The 12,933-nt window shown below is 52.6% G+C and overlaps 1 protein-coding gene across 7 annotated transcripts in view; it reads left to right on the forward strand.

Annotated features, from left to right (window-relative positions):
• The window catches only part of ASPSCR1 (ASPSCR1 tether for SLC2A4, UBX domain containing), a 35,970-nt gene extending 23,314 nt beyond the window's left edge, over positions 1-12,656 (forward strand). For 4 of the 7 annotated variants that reach the window (XM_065034223.1, XM_065034220.1, XM_065034219.1 and 1 more), the window contains 4 exons: positions 9,267-9,318; positions 10,027-10,096; positions 10,407-10,594; positions 11,552-12,656. In XM_065034223.1, coding sequence (XP_064890295.1) covers positions 9,267-9,318; positions 10,027-10,096; positions 10,407-10,594; positions 11,552-11,565 — 324 coding nt within the window. In that variant the 3' untranslated portion in view covers positions 11,566-12,656. Of the gene's footprint in view, positions 1-3,986; positions 6,573-9,266; positions 9,319-10,026; positions 10,097-10,406; positions 10,595-11,551 lie in introns of those variants that run through there. The other 3 variants (XR_010466872.1, XM_065034222.1, XM_065034225.1) reach the window with 3 other exon arrangements.
• The last annotated feature ends 277 nt before the right edge of the window (positions 12,657-12,933 follow it).

Here is a 12,933-nt window from a genome sequence, read left to right on the forward strand (position 1 = left end):
GCTCCTCTCTGCCGCTGTCTGTCTGTGTTCTGTGGTGCTGAGCTGTCGCGTCTGAGCACATCCCTCACCTAGAGCTCCTTCACGCACGTTGTCTAACGTGCTCTTTGGAAAGCTGTTTTCATCACCCCGAAGCGTGGTCTGAGCAGCTCTCAGCAGCTGAGGTCTCCTGCGGAAAATGGGTGGGTTTCTGTCTTTCTCCGAGATTTGGCTGGGATGTGCTCCCAGATTTCCTGTCTCAGCCTTTGTGTCCCTGCGAAATGTACTGCCTTCTTTTCAGTGTCTCTGTAGGAAGTGATATTCTTCCCCACCCCATATGCTACATTTTCCTCTAGAATCTCATGGGCTTCAGGTTTTGGCACTGCTTATTTTCTGTTTAAGATGGGCTGTTATGGCAGGAATGATACTCTGTGTTTATAAACGTTTATTTGGATAAAGCATCAAACAGGAAGAAAACAATTCCTGCTGAGAGCATGGTGCCGTTCTGGTTGCCCGTGCTGTTCCTCGCTGGGCTGGTGCCGGTCCCTGGCCAGGCTTTGGGTGAAGCTTTGTTCCCCGTGGCCGGGGCGAATCCCTTTTCCTCTTCCAGTTGTGCCCGCAGCCAGGGCCGTCCCGCGCTGTCGAGTCTCCTGCTCGGGGCGGGCGTTCCCGTGCTCGGGGCGAGCGTTCCCGTGCTCGGGGCCAGTGTTCCCGTGCTCGGGGCCAGTGTTCCCGTGCTCGGGGCCAGCGTTCCCGTGCTCGGGGCCAGTGTTCCCGTGCTCGGGGCCAGCGTTCCCGTGCTCGGGGCCAGCGTTCCCGTGCTCGGGGCCGGCGTTCCCGTGCTCGGGGCCGGCGTTCCCGTGCTCGGGGCCGGCGTTCCCGTGCTCGGGGCCGGCGTTCCCGTGCTCGGGGCCGGGCCTTCCCGTGCTCGGGGCCGGGCCTTCCCGTGCTCGGGGCCGGGCCTTCCCGTGCTCGGGCCGAGCGCTCGCCGGGCCGAAGGGGCGTTTTCCTCTGGACGCGCCGGGGCGGGGGTTGCTCTGGCTGCTCGGAGCAGGAGCTGCCGTGTTGTGTCGGCCCTGCTGGATTTTTCTCGTTATCAGTCTGTTCGCGCTCTCATCCACATCCGAGCAGGAGATAACGGACAAAATCTAGGTAGACTGCAGGTGCTTCATACACCTCTGGAGCGTTCGTTGTTTGGGAATAAAGTGACTCTCAAGAGGAAGTGAAGGCAATCACAAGGAAGATTGCACTGAAATCTAATTATCTCAGTGGTAACTGTGAGCTATAATTGAAATTCTGTGAGTCTTAGATTTCTACCTTTTGAACATGAGATTTTGTGAATTACCGTGTTCTATAACGGCTTTTCATTTTTTTTTAAAGTGGTTTATTCTCTTTTTGCTCTCAAGGACTTCCTCGTTGCTTGTTCCCCAAATGCTGTGCCTAAACTCCTGAGAGGCAGGGAATGAGAGCTGAGAAAACCAGAGAGTAAAGGAGTAGAGGGTTGGCTTCTGGCTTTGCGCAGGGCATTCTTGGTTTTCTAGGGTGCCTCGTGTCTTCTCAAAGTACATGACACTGTCCGTCTGAACGAAGCGGACTGCCGTTACCTTTAAACAGGACTGTGGCAGAGAAGCATCCAATTATTTATTCCCTTCAGTTTGGTCATAGACTACTTAATTGCTTTCTGTTTTCTCTTTTGAGAAGTGCCTTGGTGCACAGGGAATTCCAGCAGCATCCTCCAAGAACATGGGCGTTCTCGTGATGAAATTCAAAAGGCTTTTGTGGAAACTTGTGGTCTCTGCGCAGTGGGTCGGAGGCAGAGCCCGGGCACAGTGCTCCGGACACTGGCCACTGCCAGTCCGGCTCTTTCGGGCCTCGCTCCGTGATTCCTGGTGGCACCACGTCCCCCGGCGAGGGTGCGCGGTGCAGCGCTGCCCCGGTGGCGCGACCTGAGCCGGTGGCCTGGGGCCGCTTGCCCTGAGGAAAGCGCGTGGGGCCTGAGCCAGTAACATGAGCACGTCTGAGCACAGAAGTGTTCATCAACGACTGAAATCTGTGCTGAAGCCGGTAACAGGAGTCACTGCAGGTGCCGGAGTACCATCTTACCCACACTTCTTCTCCCCCCTCTCACTCCATTCAAGCTGATAAGATTGGAACCACGTTCATTAAATCCGATGGCTCACAATGAAGGGAGAACCTTTATGCTGCAAGCAAAAGTGGGGAAAAACAAAAAGACTAACGTTGTCAACTTGTTTGCCAAGGTACCTGGGCTGAAAGAACTGTCTGAAGTGAACTCTCCCAAAACGTGTGTATTTACAGTAAAGTGAGCACACAGATGGGCAGCAACATGGAGTTTTTGGAACCCATGAAGACTTCAAGGCATCACTTTGGGTTTTTTTTGTTATTGCTGTTTTTGCTGGCTGCCTTATCCCCGTGACCCTTGAAGTGTTTGATAATGTTCTGCTCTGCAGAGCTCATCAGCTGCAGAGTTCCCTCTTGTAGGACTTGGCTTTGGATTCCTTATAGCTCTGGTTGCTTGTTGTGTTTTTCCAGGCTAGCTGAGCTTTCCAAAGTTGTTCTTTAGCTTATTTCTCCTCCCCGAAACAGGCACTGGTGTGGGGCGTTTGTGGGCTGTAGTAGTGGAAAAAGTCATCGATTGCTGAGTTAATGCTAGGAAAGAGTTAGCAGAAGGTGAGAGTTCCAGACACTGGAAAAGTCCGGGCAGCCCTCATCTGTCTGCAGAGGAGCTGAAGGGGTACACAGCCTTCCACATAAATATTTATATCTTCCGATCAGGTCTCAGGGTGCACGCGTGTTTCCTCTGGCCCGTACCGCGGGGCAGGAATCCAGGGGAGCTGTTTGTTCCTCCCTTGCCTTTGGTTCTGTTTCCATGTCCAGCTTGTTACTGGCAGCTTGGGCAGTGCCTCTGGCACGCTGGTTCAGGGGGGCCGGCTATGAGCTGAGCAGCGTGAAGTGTTCTCTGCTTTCGGCAATAGAATTAGTGCCATTTCAGAAACTACTTCAGCAGAGTCAGTCTGTCGGAGGTCTTCCCAGTGGCGGGCCTTGTGGTTATTCCACTCGCTAGCAAAGAAAATTGCAATTAACGGTGAAAATCATTCAGCCCAGAGGATGGCACTCCCTGCTCTGTATGAAGCCTTAGCCCTTAGGTACCCGTTCGGGATTCTCTCGTCTGACTGGACTTGGTAGCGCTCTGCCCACACAGGCCGCCCGCGCTCGGTGCCCGCGCTCGGTGCCCACACAGGCCGCCCGCGCTCGGTGCCCACGCTCGGTGCCCGCGCTCGGTGCCCACGCTCGGTGCCCACACAGGCCGCCCGCGCTCGGTGCCCACTCTTGGTGCCCGCGCTCGGTGCCCACGCTCGGTGCCCACACAGGCCGCCCGCGCTCGGTGCCCGTGCTCGGTGCCCGCGCTGGGTGCGGCGGGCCCGGTGGGACCGGTCTGTGTGGCTGAGCTGGGGGGAAATTCTGCCAAAAACGCGCCCTGTTCTGCTGTCAGCTTCAGAGGCCGGATCCTTCTGGTCGCAGCCCAGCGGCTCAATGAATGCTCTTCATACCTGGCTTCCTGCTCAGAACAGCGCTTCCACATCTTATCTTTGCCCTATGAATTGGAAAGGTCCCCTGCTCTGGCGGGACCAGACCTGCACGCTGTGGAATATTCGTCTGCTGGGGCAGTTGCCGTCCACATTGAGCCGCTTTGTTCTCAGGTTATAAACATGAGCCGCTTGGTCGGTTTGCCCCTTTCTCCGTGACGGTAGTGTTTATTTCTGTTTCAGCAATGCTTTGCAGCCTTGCCGGGGAAGCTTTTGATCCACTGGCTTTCCGGTTGAATTTTCCAAGAGCTGGTTTATATGTTTGGGGTGTGTGTACTGTGCAGTATTTCATATTGGTGGCTTGGGTTTCGCCTTCCACACTCGTGTTCCTTTGAAGTGCTTTTTTTCTTATTCATCTTTTAACATCAAACTACCAGCAGACCTGTGGCACTCTAATCTTTGTAGATCATGTAACGGAAAGAATGCTTCTCATTCTGGCAGCTGCACGTTCCCCGTAGGCAGCAGCGGCTGCCGGCTCTGAAGGCGTCGCCCCGTCAGAGAGCAGAACAACCGTGCTCATAATGTGTGGATTTTGCAGTACTCTGTTCTAGGATTTTCTGAATGTGTGTGTCTGGAGAGACCCAGTGAAGAAGGAGGTATCGGGATGTTATTTGGGGAGAGTTCTGCCTGAAATATTTTCTGTGCTCTAGAGAACAAGTTACTAAAACATGCAGTAAGACAAAGCAGAAGTGTTTCTCTCATGTGTCGCAGCTGGACTCCAGGGGACTGTTGTTCCAGGTAGACGTGTTTGCCGCGGGAGGCGGGAGGCAGCAGCCCAGCCCCGCGCCGCGCCGCCGGTGCCCCGCTGTCGCAAACCGCGGCTCCGCGCCGGGGACGGGACCTGCAGCGCCGCGGCCGCAGGCTGAATGCGGCTTCACGAGGAGCAGGCTGCTCTTCGCGTGTCAGGAACCGAAAGCGTTCATTTGAGCTTCGGCAACTGTAGCTAAGTAAATTGGCAAAGCTGTGTTATTTAGATCTTTTAAAACCTGAGGGGTGTTTGTTTGCAGCGACAGTCCTTACGTGGGGAGGGCAGCAAGCAGCACGCTGGCTCCCTCCGTTCCTCGCCTCATCGGTGGCTTTCCGATCCCTTCAGAAGAAAGTTGTCCTGTGCTGAAGGCCTTGGGTGGCCTCTGGAGACTGACACACGGTTCTCATTGCTGCTGCTGGCCTCCTCTGTGACCTTCGATAAGTTAACTAATCGCTTTACGTCTCTGTTTTTCACCTGTACAAAAAACAATCAACCAACCACACACAAAAACCCCCAAGTGTCATACTTGCTTACATTTTTATTTATATTGCACGTTGCTGCTCATTATATATATATACATATATAAAACTGCACAATGGAACAGCATTTTCAATGAGATTCCTAGGTGCTGTTGCAATAAAAACAATCTAACTGTATCTTGTAAAGATGCCTTGCGCAGTGTGACTTTAACATTGTAATTTGACAGATTAATAGCATCTATTTTCCCAGTCAGAATGGCGTTTGTATCTTTGGCTGGAAGTCCACGCAGCAAGGAAGATAAACGCTGGATGTTGGAGTAGAGCAGCTCACTGGTGACTCACTCGTGTTGTAGTAATTCTTTGCATAAAGCTGAATGGAGTTCTTGAATATTTGTTTCAAACAGCCTGTGATCCTTCTGGTCGATCTGACAGGCTCAGTGTGACCCTGAGAGGTTTCTAAGTCTGTTTTAATTCACAGGATATTCTTACAAGAATTCTATGCAGTGAGGTTAAGAACTGCAGAGTTGTTCCTTTAGAGAAAACGATACATGCATTAGAACAACTGCAAACGAGGGAATACCAGCTGACTTGAGAATGTAGGTTTCAGGTGATGGTCTGCCCAGTGTTCGATCCTTGCATTCTTAGCAGTGATAGACAATAATAAAGGCTCCAGTTTTGGGTTTGTATGTTTTCCTGGGCTGCAGCTATTAAAGCCTTCTCATCTTTATGCCAAGACATTCCTTGGCCAGTGGGATCATTCCACTGGCTCTTTTTTCATGTGACATTGGTGCCGATTTGAATACTTTGGTGTTACAAAACCTCTCAGGCAGCTGATGTGCTGCCAGTGACTGGGGAGAGCCCCTGGGGCGGCGGGGGCGCTGCGTCCCGTGCCCGGCGCCGCGGCCCCGCACGGGGGGAGCCAGGCAGAGGCCGCACGGATGAGCCCGCAGTCCCAGCTGAGGGAGCAGAGCTCACGGGGTGTGAATTTGGCCGGAGGGGGCTGTGTTGGCTGGCCCCGGGGGCCGCGGGTGGAGCTGTGAGCAGGGCGCGTGCTGTGTCCCGTGAGCTGCTCTCTGGTTCCTGCGAGTTTCTTTCAGTTAAAAGATTTGGAACTGAAACATTTGGACTGATGTTTTGCCAGCAGTGGGAGGTGGTTGTGGAGGCTGATCCCGGAGCTTAGAACTAGGGCTATTTGTGTGCCTGTGAGTCCGTGGGTAGAGGTTCGTCCTGGGGACAGTCTGTGTGTCTGTCTGGCTCTCGGGCTGCCTCTCTGCTCCCTTTTCCCTTTGTGCCTCACGCAGGCCCTGCCATGGGTTTTCTGTGACCCCTTGGGGCCGTTCCCACCCGCGGCTTTGATGTGTGTGCCCAGAGCCTGATTGACAAGGAAGTTCTGGTGGCGGCAGCGGGAAACGAAAAGGGCAGGGCTTTGAACTAAAGGGCTTTGAGCTCGAGATGCTGTGCTTACTTATCTCCTGCAGAATGTTAATTATTTACCAAGATAATTGGTCGGGAGAGGAAAAAAAGAGAGGGGAGGTTATTAAAAAATTCCAACACTAACACACTACAAAAACCTCATTTTCCAACTTGCAGCTGGCATGAAAAGGATGTTGTGTGTAAAAGGGCTCGAGTGTATGTGTGTTGGGGGGGTGGCTTTTTAAGGCACCCATTTCGTAAATAGAGGAATCCCTTCAGACGAATGCAGCGGAAACATCAAAGCTCCTGCAAGAGTTTTCTCTGGGGTTTCTAAACCGTGTCTGGTACTTTTTAATTAAAAAAGTTTATGGAGAGCCGTCTTTGTGACTGGAGCAGGCAACCTTAGGCCCTGTTGATTGAGGAATGAAATGTTAAAAGACATAATAAATAATGAATTCTGCTAAAATGTCAGTTCGAGGACCACTTGAGCAGGAGATGAGACTTGGAGCACATTGGTTGATGTGTCCCGCTTCAGTCTGATGTGATGGTTTCCTACAGCCTTTGGATTAATGTCAGAAAATCTGTGGTACCACATGCTAATGTGAAGTTTGTAGTCAGAAGGCAGGTGAAGCTGTTTGGTTTTGTCGGTCTCTGTACTAGGCAGCGATCGGCAGAGCCCCGGTGAAGCGCGGGGTCCGCAGCGGCCGCGCGGCGTCAGGCCGGGCCGTTGTCCGGCGTGGCCGCGGTGCGGGGCCGCGGCGCTCGGGGGGCTGGGCAGGCGGGCTGGCAGGGGTCCCGTGCTGCACCTTCGCAGGACGAGGACGTGCGCGCCCTGTTATCTGTGTATTTACTGGATCAAGTGTGAAATTCAGTGCTGTTGGTTTGCCAGGGTAAATGTAGACCATTAATCAATGTTTTCCGTTCAGTTTCTGCACTTAACCTCTTTTATGCTATGGTGATTTGGTTTATTTACCTGTCTCTTAGCTTAAAATGATTGTTTCAGCTAGCTTTTCCTTATGTAGTATTATACTGGCATGTTAATTTCAGCAATAAGTGTGATGTTTTTCTTTCAGCATCCTTGCTGGTACAGCTGGTTACACCCTATTGTATTAATCTTCTGCGTTTCACCTTCAAACCCTTTTAGAAAGACAAACCCGTGCTTGCAGCGGTGTCTGTTCTTCGCACAAAGCTTGGTTTCAGATCTGTTCTCTGCAGTCCCTCGAGCGCGCTCGGACGCGCCGTCTGGGCACGGTGGTGCGGAGGCTTTTCACGTGCCGCTTGGTTGCAGCGCCGTTTTTAATGCTGCTCCGGTTTCTCGGGGCTGCGCGGTCGCACCGTGACCGGGCAGCTCCTGGCTGCCGCAGCCGCTCGGCCCGGCGCGGCGCGGCCCGCGCCCGGTGAGGGCGGCCGTGGTGAGGCAGCGGCGCGGCCCGCGCCCGGTGAGGGCGGCCGTGGTGAGGCAGCGGCGCGGCCCGCGCCCGGTGAGGGCGGCCGTGGTGAGGCAGCGGCGCGGCCCGCGCCCGGTGAGGGCGGCCGTGGTGAGGCAGCGGCGGCACGGCCCGCGCCCGGTGAGGGCGGCCGTGGTGAGGCAGCGGCGTGGCCCGCGCCCAGTGAGGGCGGCCGTGGTGAGGCAGCGGCATGGCCCGCGCCCGGTGAGGGCGGCTGTGGTGAGGCAGCGGCACGGCCCGCGCCCGGTGAGGGCGGCCGTGGTGAGGCAGCGGCGTGGCCCGCGCCCGGTGAGGGCGGCCGTGGTGAGGCAGCGGCGTGGCCCGCGCCCAGTGAGGGCGGCCGTGGTGAGGCAGCGGCGCGGCCCGCGCCCGGTGAGGGCGGCCGTGGTGAGGCAGCGGCACGGCCCGCGCCCGGTGAGGGCGGCCGTGGTGAGGCAGCGGCGCGGCCCGCGCGGGCGGAGCAGGTGGGGCGGAGGGGCTCTGTCGGGTTTTGTCACGGGTAGGTGACACTCGCTGGTTCGCTTTGGCGCTGGCTCCCCTGCTTGCTCCTCTCGGTTGGGGCTGCGCAGCGTTTCTAAGACGCTTTTTTTCCAAGTATGTTTAGTCAGTAGCTGGGGATTTTACTTCCATTTCCTCTGACTCCTAGGTATCTAATCAGCATGCTTAATTTTGTTAACTCTCTTTCTAAAATAGAGCATTTGTGCTAGTTGTTCGTACGTTTTCATTTCTTACGGCGTTGAATTCTTTTACATTGTAATCACTGTTTCTTACTGGCTTGAATCTGATCCTACATATTACTTAGGACTAGTTGAAAATCATTTCTTTCCTGTTACGTTTTCAGTTCATTCAGCAGGTAGCCGTTTGAGCTACTGGCAAAGTACTTCTCAACAGTATCACATGTTTTAATGTGTTAGTATGTTGAACATATTTAGTATTGAATTTTACTGAGTATTTATTTATGCAGAGGTAGATGAATAAAGCTATTTGGCCATGACATAAAAAACTGAGTGTAAAGCAGTGAAAGGAGAAGATGGTGGGAATGGCTGTTGTCAACATAAGCTGTCAGAAGCTTCAACATTTCGATTTATTGCTGTTTGAAACCAGAGAAGAACAAGCGAACGGCACCAAGGCAGACACTCCCTGGTCCGTCACACTTGGGTGGCAGCCGCCTCGCTGGGGCGCTCACCCCGCCGCCGGGGAGCCTGGGGCACAAAGCAGTGTGACGGATCTGCTAACAGGTTAAATTGGGAACCAGGCCTGCTGACTAGAATGTGGACACTTCCACTGTTCTTTCAGCAGGAACGTGAGTGAAATAGACCTGCCCGAGCTGCGGGGACGGAGGAACACAAACGGCAGGTTCTCAGCACTTGTCTCCGTCTGGAGCAGAACCGATTGTAGGATTTCGCTGCGTGTCTTGCTCCGAGTGCTCTGTGCTCTGCACAAATGGGGCCTTCTCTGAGTTACGGCCGGTTCAGTGACCTCAGCTCAGGCTCCGTGAGGTTACCCGTAGCTGTCTAACCTGTCTCTAATGTTCACGGTGAACTGTGAAAGCATCTATAATACAATCAGTGATCTCTTCTTCTCCCTTTTGCCGCAGGCTAAACTCTTTCCGACTGCTGTCGTTCATTTCGGGTCTGAGCAGTGCAGGGGTGAGTGGAATTTCCTCTCTTCTTCGGCAGACTGTGTAGCCCCTATAGTAGACCCAGAAGAATTGCATCCTTTTGTTCAGAGTTCTTCTGACAAAAGATAAGCCGTCCTTGAGAAAGCTGGTCAGTGTTCACATTCCGAGTGGACGGAGCTCTTGAGAGGCAGCTTGGTGAGATGCCTGGGCTCGGGTGGAGGTGCGGCCTTTCTTAGGACATCGGCTGGGCTCTGGAGAACGAGTTGTGTACTATGGGGGCAAGAATGATAGAAAAATGACTCTCTAGAAGGAAACTTAATTGTTCAAAATGTTAACTGGACAAATTACTATGAAACACTTTTACAGACCTGTTGTAGTGGGCTGGCTGGAGATGGGAGCACAGATCTCAGTCTTTGCTTCTCCAACACCTCCAGCTTGTGCTTAGAGTCTCTGTTTCTCCCAAAGATCAAAGCATGCTCTGGCTTCCCAGAAAGGTTTCTGAGATGCGGTGAGGACTGAGAGATAATGTCAAAATCTCAAGGTCGCAGTGATGGAATAGAGCACCTTGAGTTGTGAAAGGAACAGTGAGAGTGCAGAGGTGTCCTTTGTCGGTGGGAGGTGGTGCCGATTCGCTGCCGCGGGCGGCAGGCGGTGGCTGAGCCCAGCGCTGGGGGGTTCTGGGGTGCCTCATGTCTCTGTGTTACCAGACAGATGTTTGGGTTTCATTTTTAAACAGATTGTTACCTGAAATCGGACCTGCTGAGCTCTGCAGTTTCCCCTTCTGCGGCTGATTTATTAGCAGCCAGGTACGTTGGGACTGAATAGAGTTGCAAATGGATATTTCAGAGATGGGCAGCATGAAATGAGCCCATCTTAATACAAAGAAATGTGTTCTGAAGATACTACGCTTAATTTGCTGCTTCATTTGACTTCACAGCCTTGCGAGTCCTTCTTTGCAAAGTGGGATTTCAGTGACTAATCAAATAAATCCTAGAGCTTTTACCATAAAAAGAAGAGCCTTTTCAGTCTCACTCAAAAAGTTTAAAGATGGCGGTGGTCCAAGGGGCTGTTACGCAAAAGTGAAACTTAATTCTACGTGCTTACTTTCTTCCTCAGATGTTTGTCCACATCGGTAGTTCCTCCTGCCTCGCCATCTGTGGAATCAGCAGTTCCGTCCCTGTCTGGGCCAGAACTGGGAAGAGACGGCGGGACAGAGGAGGAGGCGGAGCCGGCGGGCGCGCGCGCAGCGCCCCGCGTGCCCAGGGGCGTCCCTGGGAAGGTGCCCAAGTGGCTGAAGCTGCCGGGTGAGGAGGAGGAGGGGGGGGGGGGGCCCGTGTCGCCTGCTGAGCCTTGTCGTGGTTCTTCCTTTGCTGGTGTAGCCTGTCCTAGTACTTTCCTTTCTCTGGATATTTTGAGTTGGTCTTTCTGTTTCTAATCTTCACTGTGAAACAGGAGTGGTTTTCCATGGTTGAGATGGAAACCAAGTTTCCGTTATTAATTTTTTCTTGGTTTATCCTGATCGGAAAACTGCAACCTTGTTTTTAGTCTCCGAACCAATAGCTCATGTGTACTTTGGTATGAGAATTCATACAAAATAAGTAACTAGAAGAATGGTTCTCGAGTTAAACAATTGACAATATTCACTTCTTGATGCAGTGGCAAAGAAAACAGGAGGGGAGGGGAGAAAAAAAAGTTCAATCAACCCCCTTAACAACCATAAAACTAGGAAGAACGGTATGGAATTCCCTGGCTAATAATGCCAGTGTTACCTTCCTGCACGCTAATTTGATGGTTTGGTTCTGGAAGATGCTGTGGGCTGCAGGCAGCGCGGCGGGGCGGACGCCGACGGCCGCAAGCGCCCGGTGCGCCCTCTGCTCTGGTTTGGGCTGCTCCTGGGATACCGATGCCGCTCATTTCCAGCGTGCTGGAAGCATTCCACTTAAGTACAGAACTTCCTTTCCTAAGTAAAGATGATCTGGATGAAGTTGGAAATAACATCTTGCCTAACTGTGCAGGTTACCCACTAACAGCTGGTATGAAAGCTTAATGACGTGCTCTGACGTGCGCGTTGTTATAATAACGTGTAGGGTGAAGTCCCCGCTCCAGTGTTTTCACCGTTCCTCTCCCCCAGGAGTGCTCTTAGACCTACGCAACTGAGCACTGAGTGTGGAGATCTCTCCGCAGCCACATCTGCGGACGGGAAGCGGTGCCCTGCACCTCACAGGGTTCAGTGTTTTAATCCTCTTGTGTTTATTTTCCAGGTGGGAAGAGATGAGCCATTCTGGGCCGCTGGGGCGGTGAGCAGCCGCTGCGCCTCTTTCCTGATGAACCTGGGCAGAACGTGTGAGAAAGCCTTGGTGGCCCTGGAGAGATTTTATCTGTAGGAACGTTAGGTATAAATAGAAAATTGCTGTTTCACATGCCAGTTTCACCTTTTGGAGGAGTGTAAGGCCTGTTTGTGGTCTTCATGACTACAGAAGCCAGGTCAGAGGTAAAATTCAGGGTTTCTTGCATGGAAATAATGAATAGAGAATTAAGGGGGAAATTATCCATATGTGCTTTCTGTGAAGGACTTTTGTTTCTATACCTATTTTTAACTTCAGTTCTTTCCTTCGGAGATAACTTGAGTCTGGCTGCCTGAATTCTCGCAGCAAGATGCAATCCGATTCAGTTTTACCAATAGTTCAGTGCTGCACAGGACAAGACTTCTCTCTGCTTTTTGCTGACGGGGGTTAGTGCTGCGGATAATTCTGGGCATAGATGGCTGGAAAGTAAGCGAAGAAGAGCTCCTAAGATCACTTAAACAGTTCACATAGGCTTTTCCCGTGAACCTTTTGGTTTGCTGCACTTGTATCGTTTTCAGTTGCTGGAATCCTCTTAACAAAGAACATGGTTATCTATTAATGGATACATATGGAGTGTGTTTCTGCCCCAAGCTCTGCGTTTTAATTTTGCTACATATAATTAACATCAGTAGTTACAGTGAGGAAGAGTCATGCAGGAAAAGCGTTTCTTCACAGGGACCCCCATGGTCCGGATGCTGCTGCAGCCCCGTCGCTGTTCTCCGCAGCGCTCTTAGCGCAGGAGGGAGCACCAGCCCGGGTCTTGGCCTCCTGCAGGTGTGTGGGATGAACGTTGTTGGTGACAGTTGCACTGACACTGGAGACCAACTCTCTAGTGCCACAGTAGCCATGTACTGTATTTTCTCTGAAGTCTTCTCCACGGTTAGCGATTCCTACTGGACAGCTGGGGTTCCACGCTGCGGTATAAACATGGTTTCCATTTTCCCTGTATAGACAGTTGTTCCCTGAACTACATGTGCATCTGCTCAGTTTGTAGATGTAATAAAGCAGAGCGGCCATAGGAGGCCTTTTTGTCGGTCTCTTTGATAACGTGTTTCTCCCCCCAGTGCCCGGTTTCCCTGTTTGTTCGCAGGGACCTGCTCCCTTTCAGTGGCTCTGTCACACTCTGTCACACTCTGTCACACTCTGTCACACTCTGTCACACTCTGTCACACTCTGTCACACTTTCACGCCTCATTCCCTTCCTCCCCCTTTTTTTTTTCCCCAACAGAGCAAAACGGAGCTTTGTACCATCTGAATGAACTTCAAAGTGGCCAGAAAGGGCACCCGGGGTTCCTGGC

Source organism: Columba livia, chromosome 18 (genome assembly GCF_036013475.1).
Source record: "Columba livia isolate bColLiv1 breed racing homer chromosome 18, bColLiv1.pat.W.v2, whole genome shotgun sequence".
Taxonomy (NCBI): Eukaryota; Metazoa; Chordata; class Aves; order Columbiformes; family Columbidae; genus Columba; species Columba livia.